Source organism: Choloepus didactylus, chromosome 19, assembly GCF_015220235.1.
Source record: "Choloepus didactylus isolate mChoDid1 chromosome 19, mChoDid1.pri, whole genome shotgun sequence".
Classification (NCBI taxonomy): Eukaryota; Metazoa; Chordata; class Mammalia; order Pilosa; family Megalonychidae; genus Choloepus; species Choloepus didactylus.
In genome coordinates, this window is record NC_051325.1 from 32,808,197 (window position 1) to 32,832,040 (window position 23,844).

General features: G+C 43.1%; 1 protein-coding gene across 4 annotated transcripts in view; it reads right to left on the minus strand.

Annotated features, from left to right (window-relative positions):
* The window catches only part of TGM3 (transglutaminase 3), a 121,409-nt gene that overhangs the window by 31,747 nt on the left and 65,818 nt on the right, over positions 1 to 23,844 (minus strand). The window contains exon 1 of one of the 4 annotated variants that reach the window (XM_037811499.1): positions 6,082 to 6,089. The exons of the other annotated variants lie outside the window; for them this stretch is intronic. Within the exon in view, the coding sequence (XP_037667427.1) occupies positions 6,082 to 6,088 (7 nt within the window). The 5' untranslated portion in view covers position 6,089. Of the gene's footprint in view, positions 1 to 6,081; positions 6,090 to 23,844 lie in introns of those variants that run through there. 4 annotated transcript variants of the gene reach the window in all.

Below are 23,844 nucleotides of genomic sequence, written 5' to 3' on the forward strand. Positions count from 1 at the left end.
GCCCCTGCCAAGGTCAGGCCCTGGGGAGACTGAGAGGGTGATGACTGCAATATCAGCTAATGTTTGCTGAGCATCTAATAGGTGCCAATCATTATTCAAAGTGTTTTACATGTATCAGCTCATTAAATCCTTACTACAATCCTGGGAGTGGGCACTTTTAATATTCTATTCTTTTTTATAGAGGAGAAAAACAGGATATAGAAAAGCCAAGTGCCTTGGTCAAAGTCACACAGACCCTACATGGAGGAATCCAGATGTGCATTCATGAGAATCTGGCTCCCAGAGTCCTCCCTCAGTGTCTCTGCTTCTTTTACCACCAGACCCAAGCCCTGGCATGAAGGAGCCTTGCTCCCATTAGGATGTGATGGGATATGTAAAGCTTCTCTGAGCCAGAAAGGAGAGAAGGGGAATTCACACTTGTCATCAGTGTTTTGTATGTCAACTACCATTAAGAGTACACAGTGCACAATTTCCTTCAATGAATTCATTGATGAATTCCTTACAAAAACTGGAAACTGAGGCTCAAAGAGGCCTCCTGTCTGAGGTCATAAACCTAGTACTTGGCAGAGCCAGGATTCTGAATCCAGATCTTACAGACTCCAAATCTCCTGCCCTATCCTGTCACCATTGTCCCCAGTGCTCCTTCTGGAAGGGGGTCCCACTTAGGACCTTTAGTCCTGATGGTACTCTAGGTGGGGAGGGGCTCTCACTATGTGTTGCCCTTGCCCTGGCATTTGCATCCTGACAAATAGGAGAGAGAGCGCACCTGGAAGGGGGAAATGTGTCTCAAAAGAGCAACTGCAGGAATGGGGAATAAAGGCGGACGACCTGCTTTTGATGCAGGAGTGGTTGAATGCATGCCTATAAAGCCTCCGGTGAGGTTTCCTAAACCTTTCATCTTCCCCTGGCTGCCTCCCTCAGTCATTGTTCCACCCTGACCAAAGTTTGGCTCTGCCAGCCCATAGATCTAGGATCCAAGGATCCTGCCTGTGGCTTGCCCAGGGCCCTTTGCCCCTCTACCCCTTGATAAAGTACTAATTACAGTCACTCTGCCAGAGGTGTTCTAGAAGGGAAAAGGCAGATAGCCATCTAAGGTTCTTCTGGAGTCTTCAGGCTTTGTGTATATTTATGAGCCTTGAGGCCGTTTCTGCACCAGCCTGGGTGATGGGGAGGGATGAAGGGGGAGTTGCATCGTCCCTACAACTGATTCACCAACTTACACATTTCAAAAAACATCAGAGTGAAAAAGAACCTGAGAGACAGAGCACACACTCCTAACCTTCATTCTGGATGAGAGGACAGGGAGGCCCTAAGAGTTACATGAGTCACCTACAGGGAGACATGGCTGGACTCGTGCTTCAGTGTTCTTGCAATTCCCTGTCCATTACTGTTTCATCTTTGGTGCCAGGCCTGGGGCAATTTCTCAGATTTGTTGCTCTAGGATATTAGTGCCACCAGCAACCTGGTGTGCCAGAGACTGCTGAGTGCCTATCCCCAGCTCCATGTGCTCCTTCTTCCTTGGTAATACCCACCCCATCCCACTCCATCCCCCTGATATTAACAGGTACTGCATTTCCCAGGCCCTCTGCAGCTCGATGGTCATGTGACTAAGTTCTGGCCAGGAACTGCAGGCTGAGGCTGTATATATTAACTTCCAGGAAACTGCCCTTTTTTTTTTTTAAGGCAGAATTCTCATAACATAGATTTAACCGTTTTAAAGTGAACAATCAATGGCATTTAGTACATTCACAATTGTGCATCCATTACCACAATTTAGTTCCAAAACATTTTCATCATTCCCAAAAGAAACCCCACACCCATTATCAGTCACTCTCCATTTCCTCCTCCCCCTGGCCCCTGGCAACCACTGATCTACTTTGTGTCTCTGGATTTTCCTATACTGGACATTTTATATAAACAGAATCACACAATATGTGGCCTTTTGTGTCCGGATTATTTCACTTAGCATAATGTGTTTAAGGTTTCATCCATGTTGTAGAATGAATCAGTACTTTATTCCTTTTTATGCTGAATATTTCATTGTATGGATATACTGCATTTTTTTAATCCATTCACCAGTTGATGGACATTTGGGTTGTTTCTGCCTTCTGGCTATTGTAATAATGCTGATATGAATATTGGTGTGCAAGTATTTGTTTGAATACCTGTTTTCTATTCTTTTGAGAAAACTTTTTAAAAACAGTTGCAGCCAGGACTGACTAGGCCCAGATCTCATTTTACACCCGTCCAAGTCCTTTCACCCTGATGGTCTCACTCGTGCTCTACTGCAGCTCTGGAAGGGAGGCTGGGGAGGAATCACTGTTCCTTTTTAACAAACGAGGAAACTGAGGCTAAGAAGGGAACACAGACTCCTGAATTCATCCCTCAGCCCCTACCAGAGACTCCAGGGTCTTGTTCCCTCCAAATCTAACAGTGGAAATACTTTCCTAACTCCACTGCACACCGCAGCCTGGCATGAGGGCCCTCGGGAGGAGACGATTGCCCCATCTGCAGAGCCCAGCCCAGTAGGATGGAGGCAGAGCCGAGAAGTCACCTGAGATTAACAAGTGGAGCACACAGGTACAAGAACTGGGGGCCTGGAAATGTATGTGTGGGGCTGGAGGGCTAGGGAGACTCTTAGCAACACTGGAATGGTCCTTGGTTAGAAGATGGACTTAATCTGATAGGGATTTTCCTAAGACCCCAAAAGTAAGCAGAAAACAGGCTCATGAAAGTTCCCAGGTAATAAAATGCTATGCCGACCAAGCACCTCTGAGGTGGCTACCACAACCAACCCCAAGTTAGAGATGAGGAGGCTAAGCCACAGGTTTAGTCAGCTGCCCAAGGTCACTGAGCTAGTAAGGGGTAGAGCTGAGATGCAATCCAAGAGTTTGCCTCTGGACTTGCACTCGTCACTCTTCTGCCACCCCATACCTGTATATCATTCAACAGCACAAGAAACTGAAATATGGGCAGCGCTTATTCCAAGCGGGATGAAGCTGCTGGCAGATCTCTCTATATAAACAGGGAGCAGCTTCTGCTGCCAGTGAAAGAATGTGGCTGGAGCTGGAGAGGAGCGGAAGGAAGCTCCTCCTCATTTCAGTCACTCAGCAGCTGCAGCCACAAGCCTCTGACCCCAGAGGGGTGATCTGCTTTCCAGAAAGGCCCAGATATTGCTCTGGTCCAGGTGGCAGAAACAAAAGGCTGCTACCAAGCTTGAGGAAAGCCCAGAAAGCTGCTAGAAGGTTTACAGAAGGGAAGGAGATGGGAAGCCAGGAGGAATTCCTGACTGCTTTCTCAGTAGAAAGAGCCACTGATGTCCCAGCTCCTGTGAAACATGTTTTGTGACAGACCCACCTGCCCAGAATGTTACCTGTCCTCTAGAGACGGCGGAAATGAGGCCTGTAGAAGGTAAGGCCCTGAAGCCTGAAGCCTAGGACAGCACCCTGCCCAGAAAAGAAACTCACCACTCAGCTGGACAGAGATGCTAGTCCACAAAACAGGGGCTCTGGTCTCCCCCAGGCAGAGGTGTTTGCCTACACCCTTGTCTCCTAATCCAGGGCCTCCAAGTGGTTTTGAGGATGGGAAGCTACACTTCCTCTCCACATTGGGCCCAATATGTATCCCCTTCCCCTGTGTCCCCTGGGGCTCCAGCCTTGATGGGCAGCAGGCAGTGGAAGCCATGCCACTTTGTGCGGGACACTGCCAGGCCTTCCTCCACCACCACCATTCCCAGCCTCAGCCCAGGCTGCTGCTCCACCAAGAGGTGGACTAACTGAACCCCAGCTGATTCCAACAAGAACCTTACATGAGGAGCTGGAACAGAGTCCTCTCAAATCAGTTCCAAACTTTTATTGTGCTCAGCCAGCACACATATATCCCTGATAATTCCCCGGATCACACCTGCCTACTTCCCCACATTCATTTTCCTGTACCCTTTGCCTAGATCACACTTCACCCCACAAAACTACTCCTGACCAAGTCCAGCTCTTCTCCCATGACCCTATGCCATCTACTCCTCAGGTCTTCCCTATCCCAAACCCCAACCAAGATTGCTCCCCTCCTCCTCTCTACTTCCATAGCATTTGGTTGATATTTCTAATGCAGCCCAATCACAGTCCACCTTGTAGGCTACTTACCTAGGAACTGGCATTATCAAGCACCATCAGAATGTAAGCTTGCTGCAGGCAGAGACCACATCTCATTTATTTCCATGTTCCCCACTGCACCTAGAATAGCCCTTTCACTTGGGTCCCTGATAAGTAAATTCGTTCATTCAAGAAACATTTATTGAGCCCTTACTGGCTGACAGACAAGGAGCTAAGCTAGGAACTGCAGAAGTGACAAATTTAAGGTAACAGATGCATTCACCTGTCTTTCCCCACCTTTGTCCACAGTCTGTTGTCATCTTAGAATATCATTGGTTGGCTGAGATATGAGAACTCAACGTCTCCATGAATCCCAGGCACCTGACACACTGTGGACCCCTAAGTAATGTACAGCAGGCCCCACAATAGGTGGGCTGGTCATGTGGGACCTGTAGAGTGATGGGGGTGCACAGCACCTCCCACTGCTCACCACCAGCAGGGAGTACATGCTGGCCCACCCACTCTCTGTACTTGGTTGCTTTTCATGGAAAGAGAGAAGCTAGTCCTGGAGGGAGCCTGAAAGTTCATCTATTTCAAGCCCTTCATCTTGCAAATGGGAACCTGAGCCTTGGGGAGTGGAAAGGACTTGTTTTGGAAAACACAAAGCAGTTGATAACAGAGCTCAAAAGAGAAACCAGCTTCAACACCACTTTCCTTTGGCCTAGATGTGACATGGACTCAACTGGAACTCAGCTCTGGTGACAGGACACAGTGGAAAGGCACTCCTGGGACCTAGTCTGAGCTCTGCTACCAGCTTGCTGTGTGACTGTGGTAGTCTCTACCCCTTCCTGGGCCTTAGCCTCCTTGTCCTGCGGAGGGTACAGAAGGAAGGATGGCCTGGATGACAGCTACCATCCATCCCCTCTTGCTAAAGTCTACAGGATCCAGAGCTCCTCTTCTTAGGAACCCAGCAATGCTGTGTTTTCACAGCAAGAAATGTGGAGCAAGGGCAGGGCATCCACTTTGGCAGCCAGCCTGTCCTGGTCTTTGTGATTTCTAAAGTGGCCATTGCTCACCTTTTGCATCTTGCTCAGAGATTCCTCTGGCAAGCTTTCCAGAGGTCCTCACTGCCATTCACAATATTTCACCTGTTTGGCTCATGCCTTGTTTGGGTTCGGCGGCACTATCATCCCATCAGGGCTAAGCACCCGTGACAGGCACTAATTAGCACGCTTCTCCGCAAGGGTGCTATCTAACAAGAGCCCAGATCCTCAGCAGTAACCGCAGAGCTATAGAACCTGCATTTCTTGTTCTTTTTCATCCTCCTTCCCTGGTACTGCTTGTTAAGGACCGTGACAATCTTGTGGCACACCTGTTCCTTCTGCTACTGGGTGGTTTCAGCTCATCAAGTTGCTTTCAAATGAGCCTGCTGGGGCTTCCGGATGTGCAGTTTACTCAAGGAGCATTCCGGTGATGCCAGTGGTTTCTTTTAATTCCACTTGCAGGCTGTCACTCTCACTCCCTTCCTTTATTATAGCTCTGAGATGTGCTTTTCTTTGCCTATGTTACTGACAGCTGGGCAAAGGTGCACTGAGAATCACAGGAAGCAAGTGCCAGCTGGCTTCACTTTATGGGTGGTGAACAGTGTGTTTAAAAAACACAAAAACCAACAGGGCAAACTTGTCTGTCTATCCAAGGGAACACAACTTCCAGCTGCGTTTAACATCCTGTCCATCACTCAGGACTGTGGTCTAAACATTGTCCACTCTGCGAACAACAGAGCCTCTTCCCTCCCACTGGGAATGTGCTAGAGGGACTAGGAAACCACTGAGAAAGAACCACCTCCAAACAGAACCCTCAGATACCAGAATCTAGCCTTTGGAGCCCCCCAGGGAAGCCGTCCTGGGCTGGACACTTCCCTCTGGGCTGGCCCAGGGGAAGCATGGGCTCCAGGCTGGGATCCTGCAGAGAAGATGCCATTCATTGCACTCACCAGCCATGTTGCACCTTCCTCTGCCTCTTCTCTGGGCTTGTCTGAGAATGGCACAGACAGGGGAGACAGGTTGTTGGGAGCGCCTTACCATTTATAGAGGCCTCTCCTACACACCCCAATTAGAATTCTAATGAGGTGGGCGAGGCACCAAGTCATTCCTGTAGCACCTGTCAACGTTTCACTTACGACATACTTGTCACCCAATGGAAGGTCATCCTGCTTATGCAAGACCAGCTCGGGGACTTGAGGGCTGGTGAGATACTCAAATAATTCATTTTTATGACTTCCCAGAACTCAGGGTTTAGGATATAATGCCATGCTTTTCTCTATGTGTCTCGTCCCTAGCTGAAGCTGAGAAGTCCTGTCTGGGTCAAAGAAATGTCTCAGCAGAGCCCAGAAGCAGAACATTGTGAAGTCCTTCCTCACCATACACACATTTTAGCATTTGCCACATGCAGAAGGGACACGGAGTTGCTCATCACAGTTTACTGTTCAGGGTGGCAGCACAGCAGAAAGTATGTGCGATTTGGAATGAGAAACCCTTGGTTCCCATGCTGGCTGGGCGCTTGGCCATCACGAAATCTGGAAGCCACGGCAGCCTTGGCTGTGACTGGGGATAATCATGCCTACCCTTCTCAACTCACCAAGTTGGGGGAATAATCAAGTGAGATGATGCAAATGGAGAGTGCTTGTAAGTGTGCCACAATGGGTTAAATCCAGATATCATCTGGGATCAAAGGTCAGTTTGAGTCCAGTTTTGAGGGGGCTGTGTGTGTGTGTGTGTGTGTGTGTGTGTGATATCAGTTCTTTCTAATGAGGCAGCAGGAACTGGAGCTAAACTGGTAGTTGTTACATGGTTTCATCCCAGGTCTGTCACATACTCTGTCTGCCACTGGAGGGTAACTCATTGAACCTCTTGGTTAAAAAAAAATGGGGAGTATGTTTAGTTCAAAGTTATCAGATGAAGAGGAAAGGTACTTGAACTATAATCGAGGGATTATACTTGAGGGACTCATATGCACCTAAACCTGGTTTAAATGACAAGATTCTGGACTTCAGCTGATGCTGTAATGGGATGTGACTTTAGAAGCCTTGGTAGGGGGTAAGTGTGTATTATACAAGCGGAAGGACATACTTTCAGTAATAAAATTCCATTTCTCCCCTCAAAAAAAAAAAATGTTGGTATCAGCAGGCTCTGATATTCTACACTTTTAGCTTGTTTGTTTGTTTTTTTGTTAGATTTAAAGAAATATATTTTTCAAAAGATCCCATTGTGGATATTTATAAATATCAAGGTTTCCTGTGATTAGCAAGAGAGATCTTGATATTTTTGTTTGTTTTGTTTTAAAGTCATGCTTCAAGGATTCATGGCAAACCAGAAAGTTCTCAAGGGTGGGCAATGAAGACTTAGCACCATAATGACAAGGTTGGGTCTTTAGGGAGAAGGTGGGAATGCTGGATCTTGAGAAAGGTGAGATGGAACAGAAAGGTGGATTAGAAAAAAGGAATTAACTTTTCTTCCTCTGGACTCCCACAGCACCTGGCACTTTTTAGAATCTCTATTACTCCTTGTATCATGCTGTGCTGTAGCTATCTGTTTATATCTGTCCCCATTCCTAGATTGTGAGCTCCCTGAAGGCATGAGCTACATATGATCCATATCTTCGTCCAGATCCTAGCACAGGACTTGGCACTTGGCAGGAACACACATATTTTTGGATAAGCAAATCAATCAGTCAGGGTAAAGATGGAAAGATTACTTTAGTGCTCACTGTGGGCAGGTACTGGCTAACCACTTTACATACATATTACCGTTTTTCATCTTCATATCAACACTACAACTCAGGTACTATTTTTATTCCTTTCTTACAGTGAGGAGCAACAGGTTAACCTATCCAAGTCTATGCAACCAGAGAAAGACTTGAGATTCATGCCCATCTGTAAGTGACTCCAGAGCCTGTTCACTTCTTCTCTAAGGCCTGCTGCTTCCACGTGTGGTGTGCATGCAGCTTTCCCCGGGCCTCTGGTGGCAATAAGACAGAGGCTGCACTTGTGCAAGGCAGAATGCAAGCCAGGTTGGTTCTGGTAGATAGCCAAGAAGACACTATGGTGCAGGGTGCTGGCCACCATCAGGAGGTGCGAGTGTGGGTCCTGGCCCCTGTGGCAGCACTAGCTGTGACTTTGGGCGAGACCCTCATTATGCTGAGTCAGGCATGCTGGAAAGCCTGGACCACTGCCGTGTGGATCAAATGTGATGAACAGATGTGCACGTGCTCTGTAGTGTAAATGAAAAGAAGGGTTTTGCTTTTCATTATTACTGACCTGGGAGTCGCAAAGAATTGGACCTTGGGCATTCCTTTCAGTGAACTGGGCAAAGCAACCTGCAGAGGTGCCAGGAGACAGTGCAGCCTTTGGAAAGGAACCCTGGGGTCATGTAGACTTGGGCCCAAATTACGGCTTTGCCAAGTCACCTCACCTCTACAGCTTCTGTGTCCTCATCTGTAAAATTGGGATAGAATTGCTGTAAGAATTAAAGGCGATAACGAATGTATAGTGCTTACACAGCATCTGGCCCAGCTCAGTGTTACACGTTCATATTGATAGTACCTATATTATCTGTAACGTACAGACAGCCCCAAGTGTTGCAGATTTTGAAATGCGACCCACAAGTCTGAACAGGGTTGCAAGGCCACTTGGTCTTCCCTTGGAGGGGTCTGTAGCTGCTCAGTCTTGGGCCCACTGTGGTGTCATAGAAAGATGTCCTGAGTTGAAATCAGAAGACCTGGGTTCAAAGCCAGGCTCTGTGGCTTGCCCACCATGTGACCCTGGCCGAATCCTTTCAACCTCTTTGAGATTCAGTTTCCTTATCCATCCCACGCATTCACCTCACAGGACTGTAATGAGGCAGTTGGACGCAGTTGTTGCTATGAAGCCCCTCTGTAGACAGGGAAGCATTGAACAAACACAAGGGCCAGCTTCTCTCCTTCCCGCCACTGCTGCTCCAGCCAGCCTGGCCTGCATCTGTTAACTCACACTCAGCAGGAACTGCCTCCATTGAGCCTGCCCTGAGTCAACTTAATGTTAGCTGCTCGTGGCTTGCACCACAGCTGCAGTCACAGCCCTAACCTGCAGGCGGACTATAATTTGCACCCGATGTCACAATTTCGGCTAAATGATTTTCAGTTCTTGGGTGGAGTCACCGAGCTGCTTGCAGGATGAAATTCTTGTTTGGCTATACTCTGTGCCTCAGACTCTAGTTAAGATGGAACATGCAAATGTTCAAAGGAGAAGCTAATGGATCACTTGCCTTTTTTCTCCCTCCAAAGAAGGGATTTAGGATTGCTAAGGATTTCACAACAAATGTAGTGGCACAGGATCTTAGACTTGGAGGAACTTGAGAAGTCCCCAACACAAGAATACCCTTTCCTGATACATTTCTCTCAAAAACTCCAAAGATAGGGAATTTTCATCTCTTGAAGCAGACAGCTTTGGCTATAACATTAGTTTTGGGGGTGATTCTGTTTAAGGTATATCGTTCCCTGTTTCATATGAGCTCCATGAGGGCAGAGGCCTCCTCCACACCGATCGCTACTCCATTCTCAAACTGACTCTCAATAAACTTGGGTTAGAGTGCATTGAAAGCACCAGAAACTTCCTCATTTTAATTGGAATTTGTCTTGCTAGAGCTTCCTATGCCCTGACCCTCACTGCCTCCCAACCCCTTCTGTTTCTTCCTTCACCCCACAATGACCATCTTCTCCCCCAAGTCTTGCAAACACCCTCCTCCCTCCCAACGAGTCTTCTGTTTTCTAGGTTAAACATCAGCTTATTCACCCATTCCTGACAAGTCACAATTTGGAGGCTTCTCACTATGTTTGTGTCCCAGTGGATCAGGCTACTACCCTCCTCTGAAATCCTTAATGGCTCCTCATGGGCCATTTCAGCCCCAAATGCTTAGTCCGGCATTCAAGGCCCTCCAGAACATTTTGAACCTTGATTCCATTATTTTTTACTCCTCTTACATGGACTCTTTTATTCAGAAGAATATGTCTAATATTTTTTCCTAGAGCCCCACATGATTGCCCCTCCCTCTACACCTGCTCATAAAGTGCCCCTGCCTGGAACACCTTCCCTATTCCTTATGTGTCCAGGTCCCATCACCATCAAGGCCAAAGCAAGCCTCCCCTCCTGATCATTCCAGTGTAAGGTGGAAAGAGGATTCATAAGGAAACACGGAAAACTAGGAGAAAGTCTCAGGGACACATTTTAACTGTCTGAACCACCTTGGGCAAATCACTTAGCCTCTCTGAACGCCAGGTTTCTCCTCTGAAAAATGAGTTTAATGCTACCTACACTGCCACCCACCAGGGTATGGTGAGGAATCATGAGATGGCATATGTACAAGCCCCCTGCAGATGACGCAGTGCCTCGACTTTCCCACTGTGCCGTGCATCAGGCACCTGACAGTGCAAGCAGCTCAATCTGTGAGTGCCGGGCCCTTCAGGAGGGGAGTGTGCTCATCCATGTGGCTAGTCCTTTTCCTGACGGCTCACTGTGGAGATGCCAGGCCCGGAGCTAAGAGTGTTACATCAGTTAACTTTTAAGCCTCATAGCAACCCTAACAGATAGGTATCACTATTTCCATTTTACAGATTAGAAGCCAGAGGTTTAGGGAAGGTAACTTGACAAGATAACTCAACAAAGAGGTGGTAAAACTAGTGGTTGAATCCAGATCTGTTATCCTGCAGAGTCCCCACTTGGAACTACTATGCTCTGATGAACCCTCAGGTTCAGGAAATCTCAGCCTCCGCGAAGCTCGCAACTGGGTCCTTTGTTCAGGAGACTGTTGTTAGTGACCCTGGTTGTGACGCTATTAGTAATTCAGGCTGAACAGGAAGGCAGCACCCCTCGGGGACTAATATCGAAGGCTTGACTTTAATCTGGTTAGGCCCAAATCTTCCACTCTCCCCAAAACCAGCAAACAAAAGGAAACCCTGAAGGAAGAGGAGACGTCTGTAAATCCCTGAGACTCCCCGCTGGCACACCTTCACTGCATGCCTGCTTGCACTGCGTAAGGCCCACTGCGAGCGCCAGGGGACCCCAGCCTCAGAAGCTTACCCTTTTCTGGGGAAGACAGGGAGCAAGGGAACTTTAACAACAACAAAAAAGAGACAGAAACAAATAAGAACTAAAAAGAGTGTCAAAAGAGTTCAAAAAGAGTGTTTGATTCTTGTCATGGAGATAAGGAAGGGCTATTTATTGAGGAGGAGGTAATGCAGATAAACCCTGAAGGCAAAGATCCTGGAGAGAGGCATTCCAGGCAGGAGGAAAACATGGGGAATAGAGCAGTTCACCTCAGGAAGACTGTGGATCAGATCATTTGCAGAGGGCGCCTGGGGACAGTGGGGGCAAAGGCTGGACAGGCCTGGCTCCACCCATACACAGATGGGGACCATTAATCCTCCAGCATGGGAAAGGCAAATCGCCTGCGGCCTCTTGAAGGAAGTATTAATTTTCTTTGCCATGCGGTCATTCGGCCACTTTTGAGCATGCAGCTGAAAAACCAAACAGAGAGAAGAAAAGAAACCACAGCCCACCACCTGCACATGGGAACATGCTATGACAACCAGCAAGGGTTGTGCACTAAAGAATGGGGATGACAAAGGGCAGGTCACGGTGATTTTATAACTTCTCAGAAAAGAAATGGACCAGAAAGGTCATCCAGCCCAACCCCTTCGCTTTAAAGATGAGGAAACTGAGGCCTGAGAGGGAAACGGTTTTGCCTAAGGTCACAGACTAACTGACCTGAATTCCACAGCCAGAAGAGAGTGCAGAGAGCATTTCGTCCAACTTCCTCCTTTTACAGATGAAAACACTGAGGCTCAAAGCCCCTGGAACTAGAATGTAGGCTTTCCAACTCCCCGAACCCTGCTTTTTCTGCTCTGCCATTTTAGTCACCTCTCTTGGTTGAGAAACACCATCTCAGTTTAGAAAGGCTGATGGGCTTGGGCATGCAAGATTAAGGAAATAGTTTTTGATGTTATCAATAGCAGCAAATATTATTAACATGGTGGAACATGTATAATATATTGACAAGACTGGCTTTTATATTTACCATTTCACCTGGTCCTTACAAGGCTTCTATGAAGTAGATGCCAGTACAACTGCCATTTTTACAGGGGGAGGAAACTGAATGCCCAGATAGGTTGTGCATCTTAGCAGAGGTCAGACTCAGATCTAAAACTTTGGATTCTAAATCTCAAGCTCCTTCTTCTCCACCTCATTTTAAGCTCTAATAACAAGTGGGTTTCAGGAAAAAAAGTTCAAAATCACGTGTGCTGCATGCTTTATCATAACTTGTAGATGCAGTGCTTTGCTTTATTTCTTCCCTCTGACAAAGTATAAGCCTCTTGAGTATAAATGTGATTTACTGAGAAACCCACCAGTTTGGACAGGCTTGATGGGCTTTCCAGGGGAGTGTGGTCAGTGGGGAAGGGTACTGACTGGTCTGGAGTCCGACAACTCACAGGACCCCCCCTGGCCCCGGCCCTGCCGCCCACCAACAGGCAGCCTCTGGACAAGGTGCTCCCTCTCATGGCCTGTTTCCTCACCCAGCATCTTCAAACCCCTCTCAGCTTTAATGTGACCAGAGAGTTGGGGGGATTCGTTTCTACATATCCTGCCTCTAATCCGTGCCCCTCCCACTGTGCCTGAAGACTAAACGGACTTTCCCCCAATGTCCTGAAGGAACAGAAGAAAGACTAGGTGGGGGAGGAATTTTCTGTCCAGATTCCATTCATCCATTTATCCATCAATCCAATATTTATCATGCCCACCATGTGCAAGGCTCTCTTTAGACATTTTTGGAAATTAAAAAATAAACATTGTATGGAGGGCAGTTTGCATCAAAATCCATAAAAGTGTACATATACAAATGCATGTACCAGGAGGATCCATACAATTTGTTAATACAAAGAAGTATTTTGGAAAAAAATATAAATGTTCAATAATAGGACATTTATTAAATTGTGGTAGATCCACACATTATTTATGCAGGATTGTAAAAGGATGCTATAGCTAGCTTAATTATTTGACATTAAAAGGTGTTCATGATACATTAAGTAAAAAACAAAATGGTGTGTAGGAAGGAACATATTTTAATTAAAAATATATGTGAATGTGATCACACTTGCTCTCATAGAAAAAAATCTGGAAGACTATATACTAGCATGTTAAAAATGGTCTGGGTGGTGCAATTAAAGGATTTTTTACTTGAATCTTTATGTAAATCTATAGTTCCTCAATCTTTTACAATGAGCATATATTTATATAAACAAAAAACAACATATATTAGCAAAGATGTTAATGATATATTGCAATATAAAAAGTAGATGTGAAAACTTCATGTAGTCAGTGGTCATACTACCCTGAATGCACCTGATTTTGTAAGCTAAGCAGGGTTGGGCCTGGTTTAGTACTTGGATGGGAGACGGCCTGGGAATACTGGGTGCTATAGGCTTAAAAAAAAAAAAACCAAACAAACTTTATGTATAGTATGATCCAATTTTGGTAGAAGTTATATCTTTATAGCAAATATAGGAATTTTTAAAGACTAGAATGGTGGGGGTTATATATGGGAACTCTATTTTTTGCATGATTTTTCCATAAACATACAACTGCTCTAAGGAAAAAGAATTAAAACAAACAAAAATACAAATAGTTTGTATATTCTAATTTTGTTTTGCCTGTATTTTCTAGTCTCTATAATGAGAATGCATAAATTATCTAACAAGAAAGAAAAACATTTTATTTTATTTTATTTTAAAAAGTATTAAAAAATAGAGTCCCTGCCTTTAAAGAGTTGACAATCTAACAGAGATGAGAGTAGAAAGCACTTGACTATAATACGAAATAAGGTATAAATATTGTAAGAGGCAAAGAAAATGGGAGGAAACCTCAAGAAAAAATTCATGGAAGAGTCAACATTTGAGTCATGCCTTAAAAGATAAGTATGAACAAACAATGATTGGGAGAAAGGGCATTCTCGGCAGAAAAAGGAAACAGCAAAGAGTGAGTGTTTTCAGGGAGCAGCACATTGGAAGGGGCTTGATCACAAATGATCAACAATTTCCTATTAGCCCAGCCTGCCATACTTATCTAACCATCATGCTTAGTCATCTATTCTTCAATCTTTTCAAATAAAGTAGCTACGGAAGAGTGCAAAGGGTGCATTTTCCATTCTGAATTGATCTTATTACATACCGAATGAGGTTATTAAAAATGGACTCAGTACTAGAGGACTTATCAACGTATTATTTTATAGTCTGGGTTTTGGCTATTGAATAGATTTGATTAGAAATTTTGTTCTTGACCAAATTTATCCAATACTAAAGTTTCTTTAATTCTTAAGGCCAAGATACGAATTCCCTATACTGCAGATTTAGATCTTAGTTTCATGCATCTATAAAGAAAGCTATAAATTGCAGAGGGCCAGGGCTTGTCTTGGCACAACAAAGGCCTTTATAGCAAGGAAGTTAATAGCTTTAAACTGGAAGAGTGACTTGCAAATGATGCTAGAACCCTCCCTACTAGAAGAGAGTCCGGAAGAGAAGAAGGGAGGGAAGTTCTGGGAAATGGCTCTGTTCACCTCTCTGGAACGTTAAGGTCTGGAAAGTCCAAACAAGACTGGCTCTTTGTGATGTGGCAATATTCACAGGACTCATGCACAGGGAAGGGGGTAGAAAATGGAATTATTTAGTTGCGTCAACGCAACTCAGGAATTTCCTGGTCACTGTCTGCTTCCAACAAGCCCCAAATGCTTAGCCTTATCTTGGTCATCTGCCCTGCAGCAAGGCAATTAGCAGGACTTCCTTTGGTTCAGAGCTTCTGTCCTCAAAAATTACATTTGGGTGAAAATGGAGAACTAAATTAGATACCTAGAAAATTGGAGTCTAGTCCTGGTGCTGTCACTAACTTAACTTGGAGACTTTGGGAACATTACCTCTGTGAAATGAGGGGTTTAGACAGCCTCCATACCATCACATGTTCTACAAACTCTCATCAAAACCACCTCTCATTACACCCAGTGATTGTCAACCAGTGTAGCCACCTCCACCTATTCTATGATCTTCACTGAGAATCTCTGAAGATTATCTTAATACACTTTTCCTCCAACTCTTAAATTTTAGGATTCTAGATTTAAATTATCACCAATGAAACCTTGAAAAAAATAGACATATACACAATTATACTTGTATATGCTTAGACAATATCTAGAAAGTTGCTGACAGTGGTATTTCTCTGGGGAGGGGACTTTTGAGCCTGATGGATAAGGAAATAAAGAGACTGACTTTTCTCTCTACATCCATTGATTTTTTTTTTAAACTGAATACATATTATGTTGGGAATTTCATTTGGCTACATGTAACAGAGACCTGAGGAACAGTGACTTAAACAAACAAGGGATTTTATTCTTCTTGCTAAATGAAAATCTACTAAATTCCAGTAAGAACAGCAAGAGTCATGTCCCTCTCCCAACCCACACCCCAGCTCAGTGTGATGAAAGCTCTATGTCAGCACCCAAGAAAATGGGGCTCCCTTCCCCCAACTCCCAGACTAGGGTCTCTGGTTTCATCCTGGGAAAGGTAGGCCACCAGTTTCTCTCATCCCCCCACTCCCAAGTTTAAGTTGCAGAAGCTCTATTCTGGGCAGGCACAGCTAAAGAGGCTGGGCTCTCTTCCCCTAGTCACCCCCCCACTTGTAGGATGAAAGCTCTATGCCAGGTACAGCAGGCAAGACACTGGGTCCTGACTGTCCTTGCCCCAGCTTCCTCATAAGGCAGAGGTTCCATGCCAGGAGAAGCAAGCTGAGAAGGCCAGATGCTCTCATCTCTGACCAGCATCTTACTTGTAGAGCAGGTGTATCACTCTGGGAGAAGTGGGTCACTGCTCCTACCTCTTGTTCTGATGCAGTGGCACAGAGGTTCTGTCCAAGAGGAGATGCAGGCTATGAGAACAGAGAGCTCTGCAGCTCTCCCTAAGAAGAGATTTATTTGGAAATGAGAATGGGGAAGTTCATGCCTACAGTATTGTCAAAAACAGTAGAGATTTTGATGGTGAGCAATTAAGAGGAGTGAGCAGTGGACCAGCTAGGAGTTTAACAGAGAGAACCAGGGAAAGAGACAGCTAAGAAGAGCCCTTTGGGGCCAGAGCAAGCCTCAAGTCTGGAAACATCCTGCTCCTGCAAAGGGACCTACCTTTAAATGGATCAGATTGTGGAGCAATATATGCCCAGTGCATTGTCAAAAGACAAAAGAGCAATCAAATAGCAATTAGAGGAGGCTAAGGTCTAGGAGTGATAACAACAGAGGCAGACATGAGAGAAACTTAAAAGGCAGCTCAGAGAAAGAGACAGAAATAGAGAATCTGGCTAAAATCACTGTCATTACTGAGGGTGGGAGAGGGTGATGTGCATAGGCCCAAAGTTAAGCCTCTAAGGAGCCACATCAGATGGCTTGCATTGCGTGGGGGAAAATAGACTTCACTAGTCTAGTCAAGTCACTAAACAAATAAATAAGCAAACAACAAGCCCAGGGGATTCCATATCCAGAGTGCTATGATATTTTATCTAAAATGTCCAATTTTTTTTAAAAAAAGAAATATTTGGAAAGAAACAGGAAGATGTGACACATACATGGGGGAAAACAGGTAACAGAAATTGCCTTTCAGAGGCCCAGATGTTGGAGTTTAGCAAAGACTTCAAAGAAAATCGTGCTTTAAAGAATTAAAGGCAGGCATGATGATACTGTCTCATTGAATAAAGTATATCCAGTAAAGAGATAAAAATTATAAAAAAAAACAAAATGGAATTCTAGTGTTGAGAAGTTATAATAATCTAAATGAAAAATTCACTAGTTGAGCTCAACAGTAGATTTGAGCCGACAGAAGAAAGAATTATGGAACTTGGATACACTGATAGTGATTATGTGACCTGAAAAAATAGAGAGAAAAGAATGAAGGAAAATGAACAGAGCCTAAGAAAAATGTGGGTGTAGCCATTAAGCACAAAAGATTTATGTAATGGAAGTACCAGAGGGATAGGAGAAAGAGAAAAATATTTAAAGAAATAATAGCCAAAATTTTCCAAAATTTGATGAAAAATATTTACTCACACATCCAGGATAAACACAAAGAGATCCACACCCAGACACATCATACTCAAAATGTTGAAAGACAAAGACAAAGAGAAAATATTAAAAGCAACCAGAGAAAAAGATTTGTCAAGTATAAAGGAACCCCAATAAACTTAACAGCTAACTTTTCATCAGAAACAGTGGAGTACAGGAGATGGTGGGGGGGATATATTCAAAGTGCTGAAAGAAAACTGTCAACCAAGAATCTTTTATGTAGCAAAACTGTTTGAAGGCAAAATAAAGATATTATCAGATAAACTCATTAGGACATAATAAACTGAACCAAGAACTATGTTTTCAGCTTTGTGAAAGAATAAAGGACAGGAAACACAGCATATATAAAACATCACCATTTTCATCAGATTCCCTCGTAATAACCCAGATGCAGCTTTCATTCTCCGTGACTGCACAGGACTGATGGTAAGAGATGAGGAACAGATTTCCCAGTCAAGGGGAAGTCCATAAACCAGAGAGTTCATAATATGCTACATAATATACAGGATATCCAGATCCTGTGGGTGTTAATAGTCCATATTTAATTTGTTACCATCATCGTCAACCCATTGAAGGCAGGAATGACCACACCCCCTCCAAACTGGTTTATATATGGAGACTAATGATGCCACACACACTCCAGGAAGGTATGAAGAGATTTATTACTCACATAATGAGACTCTCTGGGGAGAGCAGGGCATGGTCCTAGGTAGGTCCAAAAATGGTTAGAGAGAGCAAGAAAGGATGACTGACAGAATTTTACGGGGTTAGGAGATGGGGTTGGAGTAAAAGGTCCCACAGGTGGCTAGGGCTTGTGTGGTTTGAACTTCCCACCAGCCCCAAAAGAAAGGATATGCAGGCCTTCTTTACGTTAGCCCAAATGTGGGGAACGAGGGGAAGAAGGAGGGTTGGGAGTTGGGAGCTGTCAGTAGTCAAATAATAGAAAAGAAATCAGACTTTTCATTACATTTTTTCTTTGATGTATGACTGATGACTGATATGTCCCATGTTTTATTTAATTGGATTTGAACATGTTTAAGTGCACTCTGTGAGAGTGTGCTGTGAGACCTGTAGCCTGAGGCTGGTAAGGAAGGTAAAAGTGCTATTGAATGCCTCGTTCAAGAGCCTTGTATTGCATATATACTGTCTGTAAAGTATAAGAACTCCCTTTGCTGTTCACTCAGTTGATCCCAAGACACTCCCCAGGTAGTCAAGGGATTCTGGAGAGTGGTGACTTCCTCTAGTACCTCAGGCAAGGGCCTGAGGACTGGGGGAGCCAGACCCTCTTGCGGGTGGGATTTGCCCAAACACTAGGTTTGGTTCTGTCCTGTAGGTACCATTTCTGTTTTAACAAGAAGGCTTTGGTGGTTGTGCCAAGCTTGTGGGGTACTGCTTTCATGACCTAAGGTAGCTGGGTACAGAGGGTGATGGCCTCAGGGCCTGGGAAAGCCTCTATTTCCTGTAAATCCCAGTATGTAGCCAGCAATTTCCACTCTAATGGCAATAGCATGGAGCTGAGAAGAGCAGTTTCTCGCACTGGAAGTACACTGACAACTAAAAGCCATTCAAGATGGGTTCACACACTCCAGGAGCCTTGAAGAAGGTTACTAAAGCCTCTATAGAGAAGGAGTCTCTGGGCACTGAATGGCACTAAAAACATTTCCAGATAAACAAAACCTGAGAGGATTTGTTGGCAGCAGATCAGACTTCAGAGAAGTACTAAAAGAAGTTCTTCAGGCTGTAAACAAGTAATACCAGACAGTAATTTGAATCCACAAAAATAAAACAAGGAGCACTGATAAATGTAATTATGTAGGTAAATATAAAATACAGTATAATCACATAGTTCTACTCCTTTTTTACTCTTGCCTGATTTTAAAAGCAATTGCATAAAACAATATCATATAATTGTATTTTTGCACCTATAACATATAGAAATGTAATATGTTTGACAATAATGGCACAAAGGAGGTAGGGGGGAACAAAGCTGTATTGAAGTAATAACATGACAATAAAGAGTAACTCAATTTCACAGTAAGAAATGAAAATAAAAAGAAATGGTAAATAAGATTATTTGAAAAAAAACTCTATAAATATATGCCTGCTCTCATATCTTCTCTCACTTTCCTTAAAAGACAAAAGTATATAAAGTAATAAATATAACAGTGTATTCTTGGATTTGCAACATACACAGACACAGTATGTAATATAACAATAATAGCAAAAAAGAGGGGAGGGGAAGGAATAGAACTATATATGAGCAAAGTTTCTACATCTCACTGGAATTAAGTTAGTATAAATTTGAAGTAGATTCTCGTAAGTTACAGTGTATATTGTAAGTCCCAAAACAACAATTAAGAATATGAATTTTTAAAAATGGTTTAAAAATCATTAAAAGAATTGAAATGTTACATTAGAAAATATCCACTTAATAAAAAAGAAGGCAGTAAAGGAGGCACAAAAAAAGACATAAACATAAAGAACACAAACAGCAAAATGGCAGATGTAATCCACATGAATAACAACATTAAATGTAATTAGATTAAGCCCATTAATCCAAATACAAAAGGCAGAAATTGTTAGACTAGATAACACACACAAACCAATCATACACTTTCCACAGTAGACTCATTTTAGATTCAAAGATACAAACAGATTGAAAGCAATCATAAGAGATCTTGAAAGGATATACCAACACCAGACAAAATAGACTTTAAAACAAAAAATATTACTAGAAATAATCAATCTGTCATGAACATATAACCATAATAAATAAATATATATGTATCTAATAACAGAACCACAAAATACATGAAGGAAAAGCAGACAGAATTAAAGAGAGAAATAGATAATTCAGCAATAGTAGTTGGAGAGTTCAATATCCTACTTTCAATAATGGAAAGAACACCTAGACAGAAGATCAACAAGAATGCAGAAGACAACACAAAACTATAAAACAATTAGACCTATCAAACATACATAGCACATTCCACTCAAAAACAACAGAATATACACTCTTCTCAAGTGCATATGGAACGTTTTCCAGGTTACAACACATATGCAATAAAACAAGTCTCAATAAATTTAAAAGAACTGAAATTATACAAAATATATTCTCTGATCACATGGAATCAACTAGAAATCAATAACAGAAGGAAATCTGGGAAAATCACAAGTATGTGTAAATTAAACAGCACACTCCTTAATAGATAATAGGTGAAAGAAGATATCACAAGAGAAAAGAGAAACCACTTTAGATGAAACACAACATGCCCTAACTTATGTGATACAGTGAAAACAGCTATAGCTGTAAAGGTCTATATTAAAAAAGAAAGATCTCAAATCAATAATCTAACCTTCCATGTTAAAAAGCTAGACAAAGAGCAAAATAAACCCAAAGCAAGCAGAAGAAAGAAAATAACAAAGATTAGAGCATAGATAAAAAAAATTGAGGATAGAAAACAATATAAAGAAAGAAATGAATCCAAAAGTTACTTGAAAAGATTAACAGAGAAGAACCTAAGATGGTGGCTAGGAGAGAGAGGGCAATAAAACACCTCCGTGAAAAATACTAGATAAAAGCTAGAAAGTGACCTAGAATACCAGTTCCAGTGATGCACCAGCTGGACAAGGTCTGCTAAATCCACAGGGACTGTGCATTTGGTGAAACCAGGAGTCTGCATTCTGAAACGAGTGAGTAAGCCTGCTGAATATCCGGCAGCCATGCTGTGGTATGGGAAAACCGTGGGTTGGTGTTTGGAGGTGGACTAGTTCTTTTTTAAAAAACCCAAAAGTGGCTGCAGATATGGCAGCGAGAAGTGCACAGTGAAGTGTGGCAGGAATGGGCTGTGCAAATGCCTCAATATCTGGCATGGAAGATAGCCTTTCGTGTACCCACTACTAATTGTCTTGGAGCGAGGAAGGCAGTGGAGAGCCGAAAGGGGAAAATAACCACGCCCCTTGCAGCCATCTTCCTGGTGGGCTGGGAACGCTCCTGCCCAGTGCCAGTGCCACAGCACAGAGCCGTGCCAAAAAACCCAGTGTGACAGGAAGTGTCTCCAGCAACACACACGTGCCACAATATTGGGCGTGGACAATAGCTTTTCACGCATCCACAGCTAATTGTCCTGGAGCTGGGAAGGCGGAGTTGTGCGAAAAGGTGGGAAATTAACATGCCCCATACAGCCATCCTTACAGCAGTCTGGGAACGCACCTACATGCCCTGGTGGCCCAGAACTTCCCGTGAGGGATGGTGTGCATTTATAACATAGCACAACCTTCCCTCAGCAGAGGCCCTAGAAGGGCACGGCTTGGAAGAGAGACCCACTCGGAAATCCCAGGGACCGTACGCCAATACCAAGGACTTGTGGGTCAGCGGCAGGGACAATCTGTGGCAAGATGGAAACGAAGGTTTAGATTCTTGCAACAGCCTTAAATCTCCAGGAGGTTTGATTGTTAAAGCTGCCCTGCTTCCCTAACCACTCAGACACACGCCCCACATTCAGGGCGGACAGTACCAACAACACACCCAAACTTGGTGCACCAGTTGGACCCCACAAGAATCAAACCCCCACACTCCACAAAGACAAAGTTGGGGGTAACTGACTTGAGAGAAATAGGTGACTCGCGAACGTCATCTGCTGGTTAGAGAAACTGTACGCTGCAAGCTGTAGATCTGACAAATTAAAGATTAGTCTTTGAATAATCCTACATATCCTAAAAGAACCCTATCAAGTAAAGCAAATGCCAAGAGGCCAAAAACAACAGAAAATTTTAAAGCATATGAAAAAACCAAATGATATGGAAAAACCAAACTCAAACACCCAAATCAAAAGATCAGAGGAAACACAGTACTTGGAGCAATTAAACAAAGAACTAAAGACAAACAACAAGAGCATGGCACAGGATATAAAGGACATGAAGAAGACCCTAGAAGAGCATAAAGAAGAAATTGCAAGAGTAAATAAAAAAAAAAATAGATGATCTTATGGAAATAAAAGAAACTGTTGACAAAATTAAAAAGATTCTGGATACCCATAGAACAAGACTAGAGAAAGCTGAACAATGAATCAGTCTTTCATTCTTTCATTTTCACAGAACGGAAAATGAAAGAACAAAAGAATGAATGGGGAAAAAATAGAAAAAATAGAAATGGACCTCAGGGATATGACAGATAAAACAAAACATCCAAATATAAGACTCATTGGTGTCCCAGAAGGGGAAGAGAAGGGTAAAGGTCTAGAAAGAGTATTCAAAGAAATGTTGGGGAAAACTTCCTAAACCTTCTACACAATACAAATACAAAAAGCATAAATGCCCAGTGAACTCCAAATAGAATAAATCCAAATAATCCCAATCCAAGACATATTCTGATCAAACCGTCAAATACTGAAGAGAAGGAGCGAGTTCCAAAAGCAGCAAGAGAAAAGCAATTCAACACAAACAAAGGAAACAATGTAAGACTAAGACTCGCCATGGAGGCGAGAAGGCAGTGGCATGACATATTTAAAATTCTGAGAGAGAAAAATTTCCAACCAAGAATACTTTATCCAACAAAGCTCTCTTTCAAATTTGAGGGAGAGCTTAAATTTTTCACAGACAAACAAATGCTGAGTGAATTTGCTAATAAAAGACCTGCCCTACTTCAGATCCTAAAGGGAGTCCTACTGACAGAGAAACAAAGAAAGGAGAGAGAGATAAGGAGAAAGGTTCAGTACTAAAGAGATTCAATATTGGTTCATTAAAGGACAATAAGAGAGAGAGGGAAAAATATATCTGATAAACATAAACCAAAGGTTAGGAAGGCTGATTCAAGAAATGCCTTCACAGTAATAATGTTGAATGTAAATGGATTAAACTCCCCAATTAAAAGATACAAATTGGCAGAATGGATACAAAAATATGAACCATCAATTATGTTGTATACAAAAGACTCATCTTAGACACAAGGACACAAAGAAATTGAAAGTGAAAGGATGGGAAAAAATATTTCATGCAAGCTACACCCAAAAGAAAGCAGGAGTAGCAATATTAATCTCAGATAAAATAGACTTCAAATGCAAGGATGTTATGAGAGACAAAGGCGGCCACTACATACTAATAAAAGGGGCAATTCAACAAGAAGAAATAACAATCATAAATGTTTATGCACCCAGTCATGGTGCCACAAAATACATGAGACAAACTCTGGCAAAACTAAAAGGAAGCAACGGATGTTTCCACAATAATTATGGGAGACTTCAATGCATCACTCTCTCTTATGATAGATCAATCAGACAGAAGACCAATAAGGAAATTGAAAACCTAAACAATCTAATAAATGAATTTTGATTTAACAGACATATATAGAACATTACATTCCAAATCACCAGGATACACATTCTTCTCTAGTGATCACGGAACTTTCTCCCGAATAGACCATATGCTGGGACATAAAACAAGCCTCAATAAATTTTAAAAAATTGAAATTATTCAAGGCACATTCTCGGACCACAATGGAATACAATTAGAAGTCAATAACCATCAGAGACTTAGAAAATTCACAAACACCTGGAGGTTAAACGACACACTCCTAAAAT